Genomic DNA, 23,437 nt, shown 5'->3' with positions numbered 1-23,437 from the left:
TCGCACCACTAAGGAAGGGACCTTTCCGTGTGATACAGTGACTCACTGCAAAAGACACAAATTCTTCACTGCAAAGTACACAAATTCTTCAGTTCTGTACAAAATTGTGGACCACAAGAAAAACCACAATGCAACAGGGCTTAAACCATACATAGCCAGGGAGAAGCCTACACCATCACCTGTAGAAACCCAGCAGACGTGGACTAGACATCAGCATACTAACATCCTATCCATCCAATTATTGTCCCAGGCCTACCTGCTAGTGGAACACAGCAATACCTCAGCACAAGGCAGTTCCTCCCTACAATTGGAAGCATCACCAGCACCAGCACTTTGCTTGCTCCTCAGAACCCCAGCGTTTTAGAGTCATTACCAGATGATTTCTGGGAAGCATGAAGTGGCTGACACCTTATTATTTAAAGGACTATAAACTGACATAATATGGGACTCCAAAAACAATGCAAATTTAGTTTTTGATTGGTGGTTTTGGGATTAACACATCTTACTTTTGGGGTTCGAGCCACCTTGTCCTATGGTCAGGAGGCTACCTATTAACCAAGGAAGTTTAGCCAAACCTATCTTGCCATATATTCCAAACATTCACAATTCAGTTCTTGGATGTTGTTGTCCTTAGTGAAATGAAAGTTATTAATTGAAGTTTGGGAGGGATAACAGTGACAAGTCAATCTGACACAGCTGTTCTCAGTCACCCTCATTACTGGAATTAGCTATAGCTATTAATCACCTCCCTTCTCATTTGTCTTAAGCAACCCTGCTCCACTCCACCTTCACTTTGCAGCTGCCCCTTGGTTCAGTTCTTTCTGAATGGGGTTCGAGCCTCAACATCCTGTGGCCTGGAGGCTGCCCAGTAACCAAGCAAGAAGCAAAAACTATTTCCCCAGATATTCCAAGCATTCAAAAAGCATTCAATTGTTGGATGTTGTTATCCCTAGTGGACTATAGTATGCCTTGTAGTACTATAACTGGGGAAACAGTATGACTATTTTGCTATTGAACAACCAGTAGCTTTGATCCTACACATTGAAGACATGATTACTTTGCTCATTGGTAAAATAACAGCAATTATATTTGAGAAAAAATGTATGACAGTTTATCCTGATTTCTTAAAATTCATGCATCATGGTCAAGGTCCATAATGGTCCATCCGGTACAAATTATAGCTTCAGTTTCAGTATCCAGAATGTTTTTTTTACTTGGTCCATCTGTTTTGGGAGTTGAGATATGTAAATGATTTAAGGTTTTAAGGTGCTCCATTTCCTCTACAATAACTCTAAGCCAGTAGGGCAAGAAAAAAGTAGTGCATCCATTTTACAGTCTTGATCCTGTAAACAGTAATGCACAAATACTACACGCTGTGCTTCAGCTGCAGTTCATCTTTTAAATAAACATCTGTAAAAGATTATAAATAAGTGTGATGTTGTGCAGGAATGTTTGTACATTAATAACTTGAGATTCTGTAACCACATTTTATTACATTAACCTTTTCTGAATCTTTGATTAGTTTTATGTTAACTTTTGTCCTTATATACCCTGTAAATTAGACTTCTAGTGCGACCACTGAAAATACATTATTGGCCCCAAATGTGCCAGACACAGTAGAGCGGTAAGAGTCATATTTAACAAGAATAGAGGAAATCTTAATAGAGCTAATGGGCTTGTGAATTTCACCAGTATAAAAACACATCCCTATTATAAAAACAGTCAAGGTGAAACCAGAAATCAGCCAAAACATATTAACAAGGCAAAATACATATGAATACATAATATTATGTTGCTCAGCTGAACGAGGAACAACTTGGGCTAAGTTGTTTGTTTTAAAGTCTTTGAGCTGCCAGATTTTGGTTCATGGATGACACAAGAACTGTGTTAGCCAAAAATGCGTCATCTGTTAAGTAAACCATGTCTTTGGCTAATCTATTTGGCTGATCTCGGTTTTTCGTTTGGCTCTTTGAATACAGAGGGAATGTTTTATCCTCTCTTGACTACACCATTCTTGTTCTAATCGAGAGCACAGTGGGTGTGGCCAGCAATACACTAAGCTAATAAATGAAATGGAAGAATAAACAGAATTTTACCACTCCACTGTCTAGCACACTCATTTTTACTACAGATGAAATAATTAATAAGTTCTGAAGACAAGCTGAAGTGAGATTTGAACATGTTCCTTCACAGAGACAATCAAAATACTGACAAACCACCTGGCATGATTAGATTCTTTAGCTTTAATTGGTATTCAGATGTTTATAGACAGTAGGAAAAATGTGGCTGTGAGCTATGTTGCCAACTTACTGTGACTGGCATTGCTCACCCAGTGGTGCACAACTGGCAGAGCACTATGACTTTTATAGTGGTAGGGCTGTGATCATTTGGCCAGGTTTCATTCACCACATGTCTCCGCCTTGATGGCGACTGCAGGCTTGCAATGATACATGTGCTGTTCCTCCAATCAGTGCGGCGGTGGAGCTCTGCAACATATCAAATGGCTTATTGAAGGAAGAACAAGAGCACAATTGTAAATACAGAAATACAGTAAATAAAGCATGTCATATCTGTTCTGCTGTGCTTAAATACACTTTTCATATTTGTAGCAATTTGCTATGTTGATATGTACTCAGATGTGAATGTATTTTGCATTTGCATTTATCAAAATCACCAGTGTTTTCTTCATCTTTCTCTGTATAGAAACCTTAAAATGACATAGTTCGTGTAATTTGTTTTTTTTGTTATTTACATTTTGCATTAATACTCTACTGTAGGTCACTTACCTTTTACAAGGAGTTTCAGCACATGAAGATTTCTGTGGTCACAGTGGGAAACTGAAGCCAGGAGACTTACAGGTAACAAGCAGCTGTATAGTACTGTACTAGCAGTTTAATATACAAACATGCAGTACAGTATTTTCAAAACTGCAGCATATCTGTATGTAAAACTCTAGACACCTATGAGACTTCATAGTCGACTTTCAAACCTAACATTTCAATTTCAGTAACTAATGTTTTAAATACTATATATATAAACAGCCACAAACTTTATCAATCATAATTAATTGTACAAAAAGTGCTTTACATATGGACCAATTACAAGCACCCATTCTGTGCCATCAACTCACTCCACAGCAGATTAGTTGGACAGCAAAGAAATTGCTTCACCAGTTCAAGTGGTTGTGGGGTGGGATTTAGATGGGCTAGAGCCAGAGTGCTGTATGGAATGTAGCCATACACATGTGTTAGCAGCTCTACTTGCCTTTTGGACAAGTGTTGTTAATGATTAAGACATTTTAAACCTAACTATTGTGACAACCGACTGGGTGCATTATAACACAGATCTTTAAAAATAGGCAGGTCCAGGCCAATAGACACACCAAACACACAACTGCAAGGTTAAAAAAACACCAGTGTGTGCTTTATTTCATTGTACAAAGAGTTAAAAAAAACAAACAAAAACAAACCAAAAGCCTAAGTTCCTTCAGAGCTACTAACTAAAAGTCTTCTTGAAGCCCCTCTCCATTACAGCCAAGTAGCTAAACTGCTTACCAGCCTCCAAAAAACAATTCTCAAAAGTCTCTCTCCACTGAGACTTTTAACAGAGACTTTGTTGTTTGGAAGATTTTTTCTCTCTATTTGTGACTCTTCGCCATTTAAACATTTAAAAAAATGTTCACAAAACTCACAGGTTCCTTCAGTCCATGGTTAGTCCTTCTCCCTCCAATGAATAGCAGACAGAGAGGTTCTACCATCTACCCATTAAAGTACCTAAACCATGCCAGTCAGTCAGTCAGTTAGCAACACAGCTCACACCCAAACGTGAATAGGTATGGCAGACATCCATTGGCGGACAGAGGAAGCCTCTGCTTCCTGCTTTTTATATACAGGTAGTCACCTGATCAGCCGACATCCTGCAACTGACTTCCTGCGACTGGTCTGGCGACTGAGAGCAGGAATGTGGCCCTAACAAGGCTGTGCTCTCACCCTATGCATTTTCAGTTTAGACTTTTTCCCTAATAATGTTTTTCTTTGCTTCTGTGTGAAAAGTACCTTTCTTTGGGATTAAAAATTTCTAATTCGGCAATGTCCAAACAACTTTCAGTTCTACAAAGTCGTATGTCAGGATAGAAAATTCCATCGACTTATGTTTTAACTGCTTTATTGAATGCAGTGTAATGGGGGAATAGGAGCCTCAGGCAGGGTACACTCTGGATGGGATGCCAGTCTATCGCAGGACACACGCAGACACAAAAACAGGTGCATACACTCACAACGGGGCCAATTTTCCCAGAAGTTAATTAACTTACCAGTATATCTTTGGACTTTTGGAGGAAACTGAAGCATCCAGTGAAAAGCCACAGGGAGAACATAGAAACTCCATGCAGATAGGACCTCAGAAATTGAACCCAGAGTCCCAGCATTGCAAGGCAGCAATGCTAACCACCATTCCATAACCTAGACACAGTTCATTATGTGTCGAAATCATACATTTTTGTAAAAGAAGTGGAAATTCCTGAAGATTTGTGGACATCTTTTCTTTCTCTTAATTGTCCAAGAAATCCCACCAATTGACTGAAGCTCTTCTTTCTATAGCAGCTTCAGGGTAACTTCTGACAGGAAGGCTCACAGGATGAAAATGATAAAAAAAGGTTCAGTGCCTAGGAGCCACTAGTGCAATATTCTGCCTCAAATTATCCTTTAATTTTTTCATTGCCATATGACAGTTGCTATGTCAATCATAGTGCTATGCAAATCTAAACTTTTTAAATGTCATGTCTGATGGTGATATCCTGTAGTTCTGCTGTCATTAAAAATTTTCCTCTCGTGCTGTAGTTTTGAGTGAGTTGTTTTTATGAGCACTTAATGCCCATGCTACTCAAAGCTACCTGAGGCTCCTGCACTTCCTTCCTTTCTACTGCAGTGTCAAGATGGAACAAATTTTTAACATAAAAAACATTTAACATAAAAAAATTAATAACAGCTGATGCTACACCCAGAGCTTCAGGGGATAATGGAAACATTCATACAGATTTCATGAGAAACAAAAATGATACAAAGATGTATGGAGCCTGGGAGGGACCAACAGTAGGAAAAAAAGTTATATAGAGGAAACGATTTACAATTCGTGGGCACGAAATAACTAAATCGTTCCCTCGTTTTCTTTATTTTGTGCGCACAAATTGTAAAACGTTCCCTCGATATAACTTTTTTTCCTACCGATGGCAAGTGCTAAAATAGTTTCAAAAGCTTTTTAAATGTGTGTCATTTAGTAGATTCATATTTTGCCGATGGTAAAGAAAGGAATGGCTTATCATTCTGAAGATGGTTAATATTTTAATCTGCAAATTGGGGGGAAAAAACGCTCTTTCTCTCTCTCTTTAACAATTGCTGCAGTGGATGACAGCAGGCCGAGGAATCGTCCATGCTGAAATGCCTGTCTCAGACGAGCCACTGCATGGCCTTCAGCTCTGGGTGAATTTGAGAAGCTCAGAGAAGATGGTAGAGCCACAGTATCAGGAGCTGAAAAGCACAGAAATACCGAAACCCAGCAAGAAGGGAGTGACAGTGGCTGTTATATCAGGCGAAGCTTTGGGAGTAAAGGTCAGAACTTTTGCTATAACCTATCCAGTTTGTTTTCACCACACCATCACCACACAATGGAAACGGATGAACTTAGCGTCACTGAAAGGTCTTGATCACTTCATGGAAGGGAAGAGTATGGACATTTCAAATTCTGTGCTTGCCTAGGTCATGGTTTGCATTTATTATTTGTTTTTTTTTTAAATAATGGACCAAAGGCCTGAAATTCACTGCGTATGCTGTGGGCACAATGAAACCACAATGAAGCCTTGGAAATAATTTATTGTAGATCACAGAAATGATCAAAGTTGTGCAAGTGTTTTCTCCAGTTTTAAAATGGGTTTATTGCTAAATTTAAAAATGGAAAGTTAAACCAGGTAGGGTAATATGGGAGAAATGTTCTTTTTTCTGAATACTTTCTCCTAAACCAGTGCAAACTGAAGTTTATAATCATTTTAAATAATCCTGAAAAATTTCAAGGTCAGCTTGTGGAAAAGATTTTTTCTCCGCACGTAATAAATTTCTGTAGAAGTCTGTGATTCGGCACTTACAGTTTAGTGCTGGGATTTTTCCTTTTTGGCTGGGTCACTGAGAGTTGATTGATGAAAGAGGTTCAGTAGGTTATATAAAATTGGCAGGCTTTAATCATATTGAGCAGTTTATTAGTGTAGGATTCATACCAAATCAAGTGGTACAGTCATCCATGGAACACACGCATGCATAAACACTTCCTCGTTGACTTATTGCTGGGAAGAGTGAATTTAAATAATTCTTAGATTAAAGTAAAACTCTTGGCAAGTTATGGGGCAGCTTCATAAACTTTACTGCCACAGTGCCACAGTGAGTTACAAACTGTTTTTTTCTTCTCTATTAAGAAGACAAGACAACGTGCTTAAAAGATATCAGAACAGACGTTAAAATGTAGAAAGCGTTGGCTACAAAAACACTCATCTGACAATATAGACCATGCTGTAAGTAATGTTCGTTATGTATGCACAGATTTACAGTTCTAAATTATTATGTTTTCAATTATTATAATCAAATGCTTCTGAATACCATTTGATATATTCAATTATTAATAATGAATTTCCAGTCATGTGAGTATATTTGTTGCAAGTGATTTTCTGTTTTTTACATAAAAGTATGAAGTGAAGTAATTCATTGTGATTCAATAGAACTCTGATTTACACTAGAGATTAGATTGAGAATTTTAAACCCCTCCAAATCGCGTTCTTGGAAAGACCTTTATGGAAGCTTCGAGAAAGAAACATTACTGCACTCTTGCATGCGACCATATAGAAAAAACTTTAGCAAATGAGTTCAGAATAAATAATACTAAAAAAATACTACACAGAATATCAAAATAGTTCAAACTGCAGTTTATTTTAACTTTTTTTTCATAATTAAAACAGAATATTCATTAACCATACAATCCTCCAAGACTATAAGGAAATATTTTCCATTTTGTTAGACACCTTAACTACAGGGCTTTCCTTGCTAATTTATAGATTGTCCACTCATTATGAAAGAGCACTTATTCGTAGTAAGGGTTGAAGCCCCCTGGTATTTGTGGCCTAAAGCAGAACTACCCAGGAGTCCATAGCAGAGAATACATACACATTTACAGAGTTTAGAGACAACAATTAATCTACTCAGTGTGCTGTTGGAAGGTGTGAAGAAACCAGATCACCTGGAGAAAACCCACACAACACACACAACACTGGGTAAATGTTCAAACACCATGCACAACATGCCCCTGGCCAGAACTCAGCCCCTAAGACCTATAAAGCAGCTGATCTTGAATCCCCCGTAGGTAAAAGGTAAGTAATGGTTTAAATGCTCACAGGTGGAATTGATCTTCATCCTGATTGTGTCGTCACAGCAACCAGTAATTGACAGTTTGAGTAGAAGCTTGGCTGGTTGCCATGGTGCTGTGGGTGAGCAAATCAGCATTCCCATGAGAGCCGGTATGACACAAGTGCACAGATTGTCAGGTTTCTGTGATTGCTTCCTCACTTACATTGGGTGATGAACTGCTTTGCAAATTGTGATCATTGTAGGTGAATCACTCCTGTTTGAGGACTGTTTTATCAAAGTAGGCCCAACCTTGGTTGATATCATTCTAGTGGCAATATGATTCCTAATAGCTTCCATCGGGAATGTTAATAGCCACCTGACCACCATTTTGTTGGCGAAACCCACACTACCATTGACTTGGGAACTGCTGCGCAATGCAATTACAGAACGGTGAACTAGTGTTCCTACAGTAGCTCTCATTTCAGTCACTGTGTCTGCCTGAGAGCCATTTTGTTCTGTTATCAACATGGTTATGACAAACTGCTCCAAACTTGGGACATACACTATTATGTTTGAATATAATTCTCATGAAAATAATGTTAAAAGGTTGAAATAGGAGTCTCTAAGACCAAGATAGCTGCTTGGTCACTGTTGTGTTGTCAAAATTCAAGTGGTTTAAGAACCGCTACCCCTGACTTGAAATTTGGAAGATTTCATCACTCTAAAGGCTGTTTCAGATTGGTGCCTCACTTGTTGCTGCAATAAATGTTTATGCCATCAATGGGTCATCATACTGTATGCTTGGTAAAACACACCTTGTACCTTTAATGGCTCTTCTTCAAGAACTGTTTGACTGTTGAACTGCAGACTTAGTAGGTATCATTCAAATTGCGCCATTATTTGCATTTCACTCACACTGTTAAAATAAATGTGTATGTACTGGCTTCCAAACAGCTTGTAGTTTACTAGTTATTTATGTTTTTAATTAATTTTTGGTATGGTAACACTATTTCCATTAATCTTAGCAGTCCAGAGGACCTTGATTTATTGAATAATAAGTCAATATGCCAGTACTGAAATTTATTTATTCACATTTTGTGAAAAATAATTTTGGAGATTTGACTCAACTCTTGTTAATTGGGAGATTAGATCATAATTCAAACAGATAAAGCTTGTTTAGGTTTCAAGGCTGTATTTGGGTGTTTAAATGAAGTACTGTATAAATCATGAGTTTTTTAACGGCTACATTAAGTTTGACAGATTAAAGCTTTTTCTCGGAAATGTTCAACTGGATTGAAAAAGGCAAAGGTTAATGGAATCTGGAATGCAGCAATAGAATGAACACTGTTGATCCAGACAGTGTAGACTGCTTAGAGGGTTGCTGAGTGGTTTAGCAGTCTTTTCTAAGTACTGTAAGATTGTAAACACTGCATTGTAATCCCACATTCTAACTGTTTTCTGACGCATTGCCTGAGAGCATCTGTTTTGTTGTACATTTTTGTCATCAATCCAGTACACAATTGTGCAAGTGAATGTGACTGCAGGGAAGGTGATGGTTTCTGCTGTAGTAACACTACGTGCTGTATAATTCACAAGGTTTCTTTTTTTAAAAAAAGCAATGACAATGTCTTTATGAACTGCAGAATGCATGTGGTAATGGTTTAGTAGACATAATTGATAGCAGTCTCAAATAAAAGCTTAGCATGCAAGGCATGCTAAGGAGTTTCACATTTAAGATGTTTTTCATTATTTAAACAAAACAATAGTATCTTTTTAGGAAACGGGGTAGACATAGATTGTTTAGGAAAATTTATTTATTCCATATGCTTTGTTTTGTGTAACTCATTCTTTCATACTTGTTCTAAATACCACTGGTTAGTCAGTGGTTTTTGATGTGCCATTGCTGATGTACACAGATATAGTTGCTGTTGGTCAGTTAATTCTAAACCATACCTTGCAAGAATATACTTGAGCAGTTCCAGTTTTAATCTGACTGTTTCCGAAGATAAAATGCTCAAATTTCACACAAAAAAGAAAATATTTCATTCAGGAAGAAACAAATTTTGTTTTCATTTACTTCTTTGTGAACCGTACCTTCATATTACCTGCATATTCTCCAGTATTAACATGAGTTTTCTCCCACCTCTTAAACGTATGCTGGTTGGGTCACTTTTTGTCTCTAAATTGTCCCTGTATGCTTGCTGTATGCCCTAGAGAGATCACATGCACAGTTTAGTCCCACCTTGCACTACAGTATGTACTTCTGAGATAGACTAAGGGCTGTTCTAAATCTTACCATGGATAACCAGTTTTCGGATAATGGATGGATGAGCAAGCCTTTTTATGAAAGTTATTCCTAGTACTCTTTGCCTTTGAAAATACAGAAAAAATATGACACCTAAAAAGCCTACTGTATGGTTTACATACTGTACATAAAAAACTATGTATTTCATGATCCGCCAGAATAAATTTAGAATTTCTTTTATTGTCAAAATTGCAAACAAATTACATACATTTATATATTTTTTAAAAAAGCTTTTGATATTCACAGTGGCTTAATCATTACTGCATATCTGAAAGTGCCACATATTGTCATCACTATTCAGTTTTTGTTGTGGTGCAGTGGTAAAATATGAGAAGGCATGTCGGCTGGACAGGCCGGGGAGCCCAAAGACTTAATCCTAGTGAGGCAACGAGGAGAAACGAGAGCGAGCGGAGAGAGCCGAGCAAGATATGTGCTGCGAAGGCGGGCGGAGATTGCCAGGCAGGATATGCACTATTCAGCTAGGCTGAAGACTTTGCTCAACTAATTGTCACGCCCAGTACACCTAGACGGCGCTCTACTTCTCTCCTGATCCTAGTTCCCTGTGATTATTCATGTCTTTCTGGTGTGTCATGGTGTGTAGGCTATTTACTTCCTGTTTCTGCTCTGCTCCTTGCTCAGCATTGAGGTTTGGATGTCCTGAGACCCGCCTAGCACCAGGTCGCTCCTGTCTGTGGCCTGAGAGCATAGGTTTCTATACGGCATTTCCTGAACAGCTGAGCCCGGGCTAACCCCCGTCCCGCCGCTACGCATAGGGTCTTTATTGCTCTCCTGCCATTCCATGGTTTGTCCCTTCAGACATCCGTGACACTAACAGGGCAGAGAAGGGCAGGGGAGCTGCGTGGCCAAGCAAGGCAGGAGGGTTGGGGGTCGGCAACTCTGCTTGACTGGTTCAAAGCTTGGCTGTAGTGGGAATAGGTGAGAGACGGGCAGCAGGCTGGCAGTGTCATTTGAAACCTGGATAGACCTACTAAATTGGGCAGATCATCCTTCTCTTAGGTGGACTGGGACAGTATGTGCTACGAGCACTTCCCAGGAAGAGAAGGAAATTCAATGACAGAGCACCGGACTGGAGGCAGATCAGGGTTTAAATATCCAGGAGTTAAGGGATGATCAGACCGTTAGGTGTGAGAAGGTGGCTGGGACAACCAGCCCAAAAGAGTCCTCAAAGCACTGGAAAGCGTTCAACTCCTCGTGAAAATGTGGCTGGTTACCATGGAAACCAAGGGCTATGAGCTGTGGCTCACCGAGGTGTAACAGTTTCCTGCTGGTTGAGCAGACAAGGAAATTCAGAAGAGGTGTTAAGTGAGAACAATCCAAATTTAAAAAAATAAAATCATATTGGGCTGTGGTTGCATAAAGATAGGAGCAGTGCAATGTGGTTCACAGAGTTTAATAAAGTTCACAAGGTCTATTAAAGGCTACAGACACAGTACTATGGCCAACGACCATACTGACTAATATGGTCTATAAAAATCTAAATGACAAGCATAATAAATTACTTAACTGATCCAGGATAGTCACATGAGACAAATGGGATAAAATGAAAATGGTAACATGTGCATCAGTGGAGGACAACCCTTTTGGTTTTAAGTTTATCTCCTTCAGAGTCCATCCGTCCATTTTCTAATTGCTTCTTCCAATTCAGGGTCATCGGGGGAGCTGGAGCCTATCTCCGACTGGTCTTGGTGTGACTGTGTGTTTCTGTCTGTGTGTCTCCCGCGTTGGCGTCCTGACCAGAGTGGATCCTGCCTTGTGCCTGTTGCTCTGTATTAGATACTGTAGATAGGCAACTCTGTATTAGATAAATTGTTTAGAAAATGGAAGGATGCTTTATTTTGTCATTTTTATAAACGGGTTACATTAGGAAAGGTCTGAATACTTTTGTAAGCTCTATTTTTACTAACTAAAATTTGTGCTCACGTCTAAATGGTTCCATCTAGACTTGATTATGGTTTCTTTCACATGTGACGAATGATTTCATGTAAAATTGCTTAATTGAGAAAAGAGTATCAATATATTATTAAAAAATATTCTGATTATTTATAATATATAAATAAATATTATGATTAAAGCCAAATAAACGGTGTACATGATTTGCAAGTGTTTTTGTTTTTGTTGCAGATTGTAAAATATTTTTTGCCCGCTGCAAATAGGCTAATAATTCTGTTTTTCTAATTAGGAAGCCTTGATTTAATTAATTAGGGAGTTACACGTCCTTGAAATAACATGGCATTGCATTGGATGGGGCTCCAGAAATTATTGACTGCATTTTTTTAGCTGTTACAGTTTCTTCCAATAAATATTTTTCAAATAGATGTACACACCACGTTTAAATAAATGTCCAACTACCGTATGTCTTTCTTGCAAACTAGGGGAAGGGTATGTCATAGGGTATGTTTCTATTGTGTACAGATTTGGAAATTTGCTTTTTATTTAATTCATGCAATAAAAGATAACATGTCACAAGGAGATCATGGTGCCCAATGCAAATTTAAACATATTTTGCAGAGTGCGCTGCCCATCAAAATCATATTATCTTCACAGGAGCTGTACAGTATTTCTCACTACATAACTGCAATCTTATCAGCCCAGCCAGAACCTTCCTCACATTGTTTTTTTTTAACCTTTTTAACCTTTTTTTTGCTTTCTTAGCAAATTATACATGAGAAATTATGTGCTAAGTAATTATTTCTTATCTTGCCTTTTCTTTTTCAGTCAAAAATCTATACAAGGACTCCAACCATATATCTCGACTTTAAACTGGAGCCTGGAGCAAAGCATGCCCAAGCAGTTCCTTTAGGTAAGAATATAAAATGACTAAATAATATATGATATATCAAAATCAAATAGTAATTAGTTAATTAGGATTTAAAATAATAGTTACTGAATCAGTGAAACTACAAAGGAGTGAACTAAAAATGAATTTCCACTAAAAAAATAATTAAAATCTGTTTTAATTAAAAATCTAAAAATGTTACACTCTATGTCCTATTTACTCTATTTATTTAAAATGTCAATGTCACTGGAGAATTTCTGTGTGGATGGAGGGCAGATTGATAATCGTAGATAACTTTTATATAAAAAAAGCATATTATTAAAATGTCGTTTTTGTGTATTGAATGAAAGACTTCATTTCTTTGCAACTAGACACTTTGATTGCGTTTGTGGTAAGAAACCAATTCATTAAAGATGACCTGTCAGACTGGCTGTAAGGAAATTGCCAGAATCAGTTACAGAGATTTTCAGATATAGCAAATCTGCATTTGTTTTTCAAATCAGATGTTTATCTTAATGGACAATGTCTAAGATCTTTTTAATAAATACCTTTATTTTCAATAGTAAAAGTAGTGTACTGTATTGTACTTTTTTTCCTTGCTGTCTTGCTGTCATGTATTCATGTCTTTCTTGCAAGCTTACAGTGACGTCACTCTTGTCCCTATTCTGTCCCTAGGACTATACACACTACACTGTACATCTTCCACTATTCATAACATTGAGAAGCTAACTTTTATTGCTTAAATTGATTTTGGTTAGTTGTGCCTTGCTGATCTCTGTGCAATTAAGGTTAAAAAAGAGGAAGAAAAATACCTTAAGGGTATAATTTTTTATAACTTTAGAAAAAAAGTGTAACAAAACAGAACCTGTACATTTTCCCTTCTTCGTGTGGTTACAGGTGCAAAGCTATGAGAAAAATGTTGTCTGAAAATCCCGATTGGGATCCTAGTTATGTGTTTGCCATGGAAAGTCTGAAAGGGAATTGTCACGATTATAGTTCCCCCTCCTTAAGGGTGCTCCAGCCCTTTCTCTTAAGACTTTATTCTGTGCACCTGTTTCCTATTCCCAGCCCACCTTAAAAGCCAGGTGCTGACGCTCATCCGGGCTCCGCATCTGATTTCCGTATCGTGCGAGTCCGGGACCTGGAAGCGCCTGGTCCCGTTAAGGTTTTAACCTCGGTTCCCGTTCCTGTTCCCTGTCCGCCGGTTCCGGCCTGGCCTTCGTGTTTTAATTCCGCGTTTTGATGGATCTCCTGGTTTTGGACTTACCTTTCTGTTTTGGATACTCTCTAAGGACTACTCTTTTGGATTGTTCGCCTCGGCCGCACCTCCCCCGTGCACCAGCGCACCTTGGACACGCCCCCCTGTCTTCAGCCCCGTATTCCTGCATGATGTTTCCCCAGTGTTTCCCCACTTCGTCGGATTGTGTCGTCCGCATAGGGTCCGGAAAGAACTGTTCGTTACAGGAATTTGGGAACACAGCAGTCTTCAATACATAAGAACCCTGTTTTTCTCCCCTTTGCACTACAGGGTCAGTATTCTTGTGCTGTTTTTAATGGGGATTTATTAACTTTTGTTTGAAGCCATGCAGCTAGCTTCCTTGCGAAGACAGGTATGGCAAGTCAGTAACAAAAGAAAGACATTATACCAGCCAGCGTAACAACAAACCACTTTCTGGGGGACAGCTGAATAATTTCATTGTAGGAAATCCACATAAGAGCTACAGTAGATCCTTAAAGGGCTGTTAGGTGGACTCTGGAGGCACTTTAAACAGAGCCTGTGTACAGAGCCTGTACTTGTGTTCCCCAGTTTTTCCAGCAGGTTCTTCCTACAGACCAGTACAAGCACTAGGAGCTGGACTGTCTGCAATAAAGTGAGGGAAGTGCGAGACCACCGAGTACTGCAGCTACTGTACAAACCCCTACCCACACAATGCAATTATAGGGAGAGGGAGTGTCTTGTTGTGAAGTGGGCTGTTGAGATACTTGCGATTTCTTGGCAAGTAACCTGAAGGAGGAGCCCAGCATCTCAAAGAGGTTACTACAGTACCAGTGTAGTAACCTTCGCACAGAGGTCACCATAACTAACTGGTAAAGTCACGTGGATTTGGTGTGTTTCAGGATTGTTAGCTTGCAGTTCATTTTCCTTTTTCTTTGTCATATACAATGTAACTTTCATATCTTAGAGTGAAGAAATAATCAACAGTGATGGGGGGCGGCTCTCAGGAGGGGCAAAGGTTCTAGGTGGGGCCCCGAGCACAGAGACACCACACACACAAAATTTAAAGTGAAACAATACATTATTAACTGATCTGTACAATAGCCTTGTGCAGTAGCAAAAAAAGAAAAAGGCTGTTCCAGCTGGCACCCTGGGAAGTTGGGAAAATAAATAGAGCGTGCTGTAGCAGAAAGCTGGAAGCTGGAACTACAGCCATGAGAAAAATAAGAAAAACCCTCAAGCCCGGAGGCAGATGCTGGGGTGATCTGATGCTGCGTACCCTTAAAATGCTACTCCTGGTCATCGCCATCTCCTTCCTCATTCGGCCTTCTGTTTATGCACACTGGAGAAGGATGTGCACCTGATGCCTGTTCCAGCTGCAGATTGCCATTTTAGGCAGAGGGAAAGCTTTGGAAACAAACCGCATGAGACCACATCCCTTGAAGCACTTGCCTGCACGGCGTCACACAACCGTTGGGGAGGTTGGGGGTTTCACATTTAAGTAATATAATATCCCATGGACAAACTAGCTTACAGAACGGTTTAAGCTAGCTCATTTTAAAAGATGAATCAGTGTTTGGCATTGACCCTGCAAGATTATGATTCTGATTTTGTTTCTTATTCTTGTTAATTTAAAACCTGAAAAATGTAAAGATTTATTCGTGCACCCTCAGTGTACGATTTGCTTTCATAAAATAACAAGTTTGATTTTCTTGTTTAGACAAGAAATAAAGCGACCTAATGTTAATATTTATGATCTAGCAGTGGTATACTCCAGCCGATACTTACAGAATTATTATGATAACAGAGTTATTTTAGGCTATTGTCACCATCATTACATCTTAAACCTATCCAACCTATCTAACTCTGTTCATATATTAACAATATTAATAATTGTACATATCAATAGATCTTTTTTACTCACTTTTTACTAATAACCCTTTCATATTTGCCCAGTGTCTTAAAAATTCATGATTTCTGAAATAAATATTTAATACGTTACATAGTTGTGGGAAGACAAATCATGTCATATGCTTTAAATTATGTGAAATAACAAAAATGCTTTAGAACTTTACTAACTGTGGGTAACTGTGGGTGGTATTATAATATAATGTTAGTTCTGTTCCACTGCTGTCACAGCAACTGCTTTCCTTTAATTCCTGTTCCAATTTTGTCCTTTTTGTCCCTTCAGAACTAATCCAATTGCCTTACATACTTGGAGCATTTTTCTTTTTCATCCTGTCTGGTTCTGCCTTCTCCATTGGATTTTCTGTCTCATCCTGTCTTGTGACAGTTTCCCCCCTAAAGTTCCTATCTCATTATCCTTCAAGGCGTCAGATGATTGAATTGAATAGTGTCTGGTAACTTGAAGAGGAACTCTATAAAAAAGTTTGCTTTTAATGCTCAGATCAAAATTACACAGTGTTAGGTATGGATTGTTTATCTACAGTATATGTAAAATAACATTTTGTATTATTATTTCAATGTATTTATAATAAATTAATAAGTATTTTAAAAATATATACTGTAGCTAGTGCTGAAATTGGTCAAATATACTTTCTTAATTTAAAATAAATACAGTATGGATTATTTTGAGCTCCAGACTTTTAGATGGGAGAATATGTAAAGATAAAAGGGTCTAATAGCTCATTTTAAGAAAGCATCTAATATGGGATCAAGGTGTTGCAGTTGAGGCTAGGTCTTATCATTACCTAGCTGTGACCAACCGGGATTTCCCAAGTGGCAGCGAAGAATTGACTGAGCGCCCCCGATGGTTGGGTGGGTTTGGTCCCCTGCTCTCTCTTGGGTCAGGGGATCACAGCGACCCCTGCAGATTCCCTTTGACTTGCTCATGGTGCCATAGGACAGAGATGTTCCTCTGCTTCAGTCGTCACATGTCAGGAGACGCGTGTCTCGAAGGCAGGGAAGGGGGGGAGGCTGCCTGTGTCATTCACCCTCACGTGCAGTTGCAGAGTTTGCAGCCATGAGCCAAGATGTGGAAAGCGCACAACTGAAATAAAGAGTTGGCTTATTAATACACATTAAATCTGCAGTAGTTTTTCAGTTCCTGGTCTTGGAGAGCTCTATCCAGTCATTCTTATAGGCCACCGCAGATCATCTGTTATTTAAAGACTGGGAACAACTGTCTGGGCAAGTAAGCAAATAACGCTTCAATGAAGGGAACACTGGTTCTTGAAGGCTGAAGGATATTCTGATTTTTGTTCCAGACCTGTTAAATTGATTACAGTTATATTATTCCAGACCTTTAAAAACTGATGATTTGAAGGCTACTGTACCTACAGTACAAACCCTGATGGACTGAAGCTCTCCAGTTGTCTGGGAGACCACTGTATTATGTTATACAGTACCTAATACATGGAGAGGGACCTAATATAGGCTAATTTTTCTATCCTTCTCTAAAATAAGCTTTTCCTATTCCACATTCATAAAAATATTCTGAACGTCCTCTGATTGGATACAATTATTGCTCTGCAGTAGAGTATTTTTTAAATAAATAACTTCTGCCTTTTACTTGACATTTTTCTTAACAATTTTAACTCTTACTAGGGTGGACTGCTTTTATTTATACACTCTCTGGATATATTCATGTTGGTAAGTGAATATTCTACTGTATGTCTATAAGTGAACTTTCTTGTTTATTAATTTCAATAAATAATCTCAGTTTTATAGCTTTTCCCCACGGATTCTCTTCTCTCACCCCACCAGGCCCAATCTAGTTTTCAGTCTGCTAACCTTGTTAGTGAAATGGTTGATTAATCAAACCTAAGGCACTTATGTCAACCTGAGCAGCACAGGCACCTGTTCAGTGCAATAGACTGAGGAGAATCCACATGGTGCTTTTTCACCATCCTAATCCCGTGATCTTTGCCGCTGAAACTAATGACACCGCAGTGTGATAGTCCACAGGGCAACATGGTGGTGCAATGCAGGGTGCTATCTGCATCCTGCCTTGCACCCATTTTGTGCTGGGATAGGATCCCATTCTCCCACATCCTTGTACTGCATACAGCACTTAGTAAATGGATTGATGGATGATTGGCCATCATCACATGGACGCAATACATTTTCCCTAATGCTGGGAGATAAAAAATCAGATTGGTTTCCATCACGGAGGATCATCTTAGAAATTAATTTCATAACGTTCTTTTCAAATTAATTTTCCTTAATAATTGAGTGAATCCAAAAGCAGGCCTCTTTAAGAAATTCTGTAGTATGTAGTTATTCATTGACTGATTTTATTTAGTTTTTATTTCAAGGCTAAGCTATTCCAATACTAAATATACTGTAAAACTGACATGTGAAGCCTAAAAGGTCACAACATTTCTGTTTTTGTCCTTTTTTAAGCTTTTCCTTTATGGTTTTGTCTTTCTATTTTTAAAAACCTTGAATTATGTTAAATAATTATACTGTATTTGCAGGTGTGTTTATTGGCTGTTACTTCAGTTTTCCAAATTTAAAAAAAACAAGATTTAAGATTAAGATGACATTTTACAAGATGACATTCCAAAAGTTTTGAAATGTCACTTTCTCTACCGAAGTTTCTACAGTTAACTACAGTTTAACTACAGTTTAATGAGTTGCCATGGCTTGTTTAGAATAAAGGCTATTGAATTACAGTGAGCTCATGGCTTCAAAATTATAATAATAGAAAAGAAATTGTAGTGTTAGGTGTCTTTGCTTTGCGATAGATGGCTATTTAAGGAAATGTGTGCGCTCAGTATAGAATAACCATTCATTGAATTTATGATCTATATACTTCCACTTGTAAAAATAGAAAGTAACTCTAACTTGATTATATAGCTTTTTAATGAGTGTAAAGATATTGTCAGTAGAATACAACTATGAATGTATACGTACATCTTGTAAAAGTATTCAGACTATTGAATAGTTTTCACATTTTGATGTCTTAAAACTTGCAGAAATTATGTTTATAAATAGCAATTAATATTTGTTACATACACAATGTGTTCCACACATTTAAATAAAAAAAACCAAGGAAATAATTTATTGAATATGAAAGAAAAACTGAAAAGTCATGACTGCACAATCATTAAAACTCTTTGCGAACCTAAATTAATTTAGGTACACAAAATAACATTAATAAACCACACAATTAACTGAGCAGAATCTATCTCTGCCAAAATTGTCTGTGTGCAAAAATATTGGTTCAGATGATTCCAGAATAAATACACCTACAGTATCTCTGTAAGGTTCCTCAGTGAGGTGGTGAGTTTCAAGCAAATATTCAACTTTGAAAACCAAATAGTTTTTAAAATAGCTCAGGGATAAAATTCTACAAAAGCACATATCAGGAGAAATGTATAAAACAACTTATAATCCCATAATATAATAATATAATATAACTTTGAAAAAGCTGCATAGTTCAATGGCAGAGAAGGAAGACGATGTGTGTCAGTCCACAATATCCCAGTCACTCCACAAAGCTGACCTGTGTGGCCAAGTGGCAAACCCATCTCATATCCCACATGGAGTTTTCAAGAGAACACTGAGTGATCCTGTAAAAACGTGGAAAAGGTGTTGTGGTCAGATGTAAAATTGGAAGTCTTTTGTCTAAATGTCAAATGTTAGATTTGGTTCTATCCCAAAACAACACATCTCCCAGTCAACACAATCCCTAGAGATTTATTATTTACATGTTTTATGAAGTGATTTACTTTAAAATGAGGTAAATAGACATTGTAATTATAACTTTACTGCAATGGGAAACCTCTAAATTAGGTAGTTAATACGGAGAACCACTGTTTTCTGCAGGACTAAGTGGGAAGACAGCTCTCTACAATCCTCACTATTGCATGTTTCATCTTATTGTATTAAGCTTTCATTTAAAATGCTTAAGTACAGCACAATCAAAAATATTCACAAAACAAATACTGCAGAATTTTTATTTCACATTGGCTGTTGTTTTTCTTTGGAGGTCCTGATGATGATCAGAAAAAAATTGAACCTCATTACACTATTGTGTTTGGTGACGGAGATACTGTGCAGGTTGAAAACAAGGTAACATTTCTTGCCATATACTCTGTACAACATTCAGATTCATACCTTCACTTTTTTCCTATAATGTTTCATTTGTAAATGCTTTTTCCTTTAGTGTTTCTCTAGTTTTGGAAATCTTAAAAAAAGCCTTTAGACGGGCTTCATCATATTTAAGTTTATCAGGAACTCGATAGCTCAAACCTGAACACATTTTGAAGGGGTTGAATACTTATCGAGATATTTTAAAACATTTTCTTTGCAGTTTTTGTTTCACATATGATGTATTAAGTTTGAGCACTCATGTTTTGATTCAAAATATGTATGAGACAATTATGTGTATACAGTACATTTAACAAAATGAAAGGGGTGAATACTTTTTCAAAGCACTGGAGTTGAATAAGATCCCCAGTAGAAACAAGATACTTTCAAATAGATGGGCTGTCAGCAGTCATTGAAGGAAGTAATTGAGTCTCTGTGTCTGATCTTATCAAAGGAATTTCAGGCCTTGGGGCATTTCAGGGGAAGTCTGTAGAAGTGCATGTTGTAAGGTTTCATGTAAGATCCTCCTTGTCAATTTGTCAAGGATGAATGAAGTACCATGGAATGAGTATGGAGCATTTCAGTCGCCTACCTGTAAGTGCAGAAGATCCACACCACGTGTGAGAATGTTGAAGTGCAGGCCAGCTTTCAATCCTGTGTGTTATCAGCATTAAACTGGTTAAACTGATAGCTAAACTTGACCTTTTTCTAAAGAAGGTGACGACTGAATAATGTCAGCACATTCTTGTTCAAAAATGTTGTTCACCATAAATAACCATAAGAATAGTAACACATGCAAATGAGAGGAGACTATTCAGCCTGCCTCGCGTGTTTGGTAGTTTAGTGGCTAAGTGAAACTAATATTTTATGCAACTGTTCCTATAGTGCTAAGGGTTTGGGCCTCGACCATTAAGCATTAGCAGAACCTCACTATATTTCAATTTCACACTTTATATTGGTCGTTTGTTATATAACCCAAACATTTTTATTGCTTTCCAGCAATTTCTTGGTGAGGATAAAGTGGAATCGACTTAAATGCCCAGACCCCTTTCATGTGTCACTTTCTGCAGCTCTTAGCCGCCCATGCAAAATACATAGTGCATGTTCATTTGCAATGTATCTGCCCTGTTCATGATATATTGTTATAATTTCTTTGGCTGCTATTTTGGCTGCTGCTGTTTTGACACTCTGCTTATTTTTATAGCATAGCTGTGTTAAAGTATAAATTGTTGCAATAAAGTAGATCAGGAACAGCAACAGGCCCAGTCAAAAGCTGTGACCCATAAGATGATGCTGTTTCCTGTATGTTAACCCGTTCTCAATACATGAGCATCCTAGGTTATTAAATGTGAATAATATTGTTAAACAAAACATACTTTGAGGTGTTTAGAGTGTTGATGTCTCTTCTAAACTTATTCAATGTCCATTTTCCCTACATAAATTGGTTAAGATCTTTAGTTAATTAAATAATTTAAAGCAAAGATTGTGAGAACATGTTTTTGGAATCCTGTACAGTTCCATACATCTACAAACATAAAATATCCACACCATGTGTCTTAAAATAGTTCATTCACCAGAAACTTGTGTCTGTGTCTATAGATTGAAAATGGCATACAGCAGTATTAAATCTGAACCTTGTGACACTCCCCAGTCTGTCACATTAGGGCCAGGTGAAAAGCTTCCTAACGTAAAGAAATTAAAATATTTTTTGTTAGGAATTGCCTGGATGTTATCCAGCATACTCAGACATGTTTTATACATGTTTTAATGTTTCTACTTGTAAAGCCGTAGTCATATTTGGGAAAGGATCTGCTACAAATAATTGAGTAGGGCCTTTAGCAAAACAGGTTTGTACTGTACAACATGAGTGCAAATTTAGGAATAGAACCTTGATTGCATTAAGACTATTGATTTCTATATGTGGTCGTTTTGATTTTTTTTTTCAGGATACTGAAGTGGCCCACTTTGTATTAATTGCTGGGGAGCCAATCAGAGAACCAGTAGTACAACACGGTAAGCAACAGAGTTGGCATTAAGATTTAGTTAATCTGATTAATTCGTTTTATCCTGCAATGTTGAAACAGCAGTACTTGGCAGTGGAGTTAAGCACTGTCTTATGTTTTCGTCCCATCTCCCAATGGCATGCTGTTAGATTACAACATAAGACCGTGAGAAAAGGTACAAAGGAGAGCAGACGTTTTGGCCCACATAGCCAAAGAGTTTGTATTTAATAGTATTGGTCAACTGACCAATTTTTAAATACATTTTCTATACTAATTAATTTAAACGCTGTGCTACATAGAAAACTCATTTGATATGATTTGATTCCCAACCATTTTTAACCTGTTAAACTTGTTGTTTTGCAATTATGTTTATTCTTTTCCACTAGGTCCTTTTGTAATGAACACAGAGGAAGAAATACTACAAGCAATTAGCGATTATCGATCAGGGACCAATGGGTTTGAAAAGGCTAAGACTTGGCAGTCTAAGATTCGCAACTTGTGAATATCTTTGTCACTGCATAATTTTGAGTATCAAGCTGAGAAAGTGATTACTAGGTAATACTTATATGTGTGTGTGTGTAAAAGCTGCAAACAGATATTTAAGACAGAGAAGTTCAGATCAATACAAGTTCTGTATCTGCTCATCTGGAAAGAAATAAATACACATAGAATTGGATATTATTCATTTTTGTATTTATTAATGTGTTGAAAGGTGAGGGGTTCTATGGGTTTGATTCTGCCCTGGGGTGCCTTCTGCATGGAATTTGCAAGCTCTCCATGTGGACTATCACCTGGTGCATCAGTTTGGTCCCACAGTCTACAGATCTAAATTTACCAATATAGTTAATTAACTGCTCTTCTGAAATAACCATTAGCTAGCAAAAATGGATTGGCTTTATCCAGACATTAAATTCCATGGTTCCCTTATTTCTGGAAAAAGCTTACAATCAATAAAGCACTGCAGTTCACATCATTAGAAGGAAATAGTAGTCATGGATTCTGACCATGAACTTGGAAAGCTTAATTTTTACTGACATAATGTTGTGTATGACTGTATCTGTGTTAATTGTTGTGATTATGTAGAGAAGCAACATAGCTGGGTGCTTGCTCTATTCAGCCTATCTAGCCTGCTTGGTATTTGGTAGTCAATTGATCTAAGAATGTCATCCAGCCATTTTCATGAAACCGAATAAATGTATACTAAAAGACATTAAAATGAACAAATAAGTATTTGAACCAAAAGCATTTGTTGTGTTTTGAATGCCATGCAGTACACTTTCTGCTGATCGTATTTTGAAGTTGTCATATTTGGTGATTGTTGCTATAAATGAATCAAGAATTTTTACAATACATTAGAAATTGCACCAAGGTGGTGTCAAGATGTTTAAGAATTGACTAAATTAAAAAGCTACTGAAGAGGGTGATGAAATAAAAAAGTTCAGTCATGTGTTCACCATGTGATGATTTTAACTTTGTGTTACACATTATTATGCTTATTTATAATTAAGTAAGTTCACTATACTGAGCTTTTAAATGCAAGATTAGATCTGTAAACTGCAGTGTAAAAAAGAGTGATACTGGGTATCGCTTTAAAGGTTTTTTAAATTTTTAGTGAATTTAAGATAAGATGTCTTTAAATGCTAAAATCTGAAGATGGGATGACTGTAAATTTAATTA

At 37.5% G+C, this 23,437-nt stretch overlaps 1 protein-coding gene across 9 annotated transcripts in view; it reads left to right on the top strand.

Moving 5' to 3' along the window:
• The window catches only part of pir (pirin), a 32,113-nt gene extending 9,111 nt beyond the window's left edge, over positions 1–23,002 (top strand). For 7 of the 9 annotated variants that reach the window (XM_088913275.1, XM_088913274.1, XM_088913280.1 and 4 more), the window contains 7 exons: positions 2,778–2,858; positions 5,400–5,606; positions 12,424–12,508; positions 17,268–17,312; positions 19,657–19,739; positions 21,704–21,770; positions 22,147–23,002. In XM_088913275.1, the coding sequence (XP_088769401.1) occupies positions 2,778–2,858; positions 5,400–5,606; positions 12,424–12,508; positions 17,268–17,312; positions 19,657–19,739; positions 21,704–21,770; positions 22,147–22,262 (684 nt within the window). In that variant the 3' untranslated portion in view covers positions 22,263–23,002. Of the gene's footprint in view, positions 1–2,777; positions 2,859–5,399; positions 5,607–12,423; positions 12,509–15,891; positions 16,129–17,267; positions 17,313–19,656; positions 19,741–21,703; positions 21,771–22,146 lie in introns of those variants that run through there. The other 2 variants (XR_016090938.1, XM_088913276.1) reach the window with 2 other exon arrangements.
• The last annotated feature ends 435 nt before the right edge of the window (positions 23,003–23,437 follow it).

The sequence above is a fragment of the Atractosteus spatula genome, chromosome 4 (assembly GCF_055471065.1).
Source record: "Atractosteus spatula isolate fAtrSpa1 chromosome 4, fAtrSpa1.hap1, whole genome shotgun sequence".
NCBI classification, from domain to species: domain Eukaryota; kingdom Metazoa; phylum Chordata; class Actinopteri; order Semionotiformes; family Lepisosteidae; genus Atractosteus; species Atractosteus spatula.
This window is presented reverse-complemented; position numbering and strand designations above follow the sequence as displayed.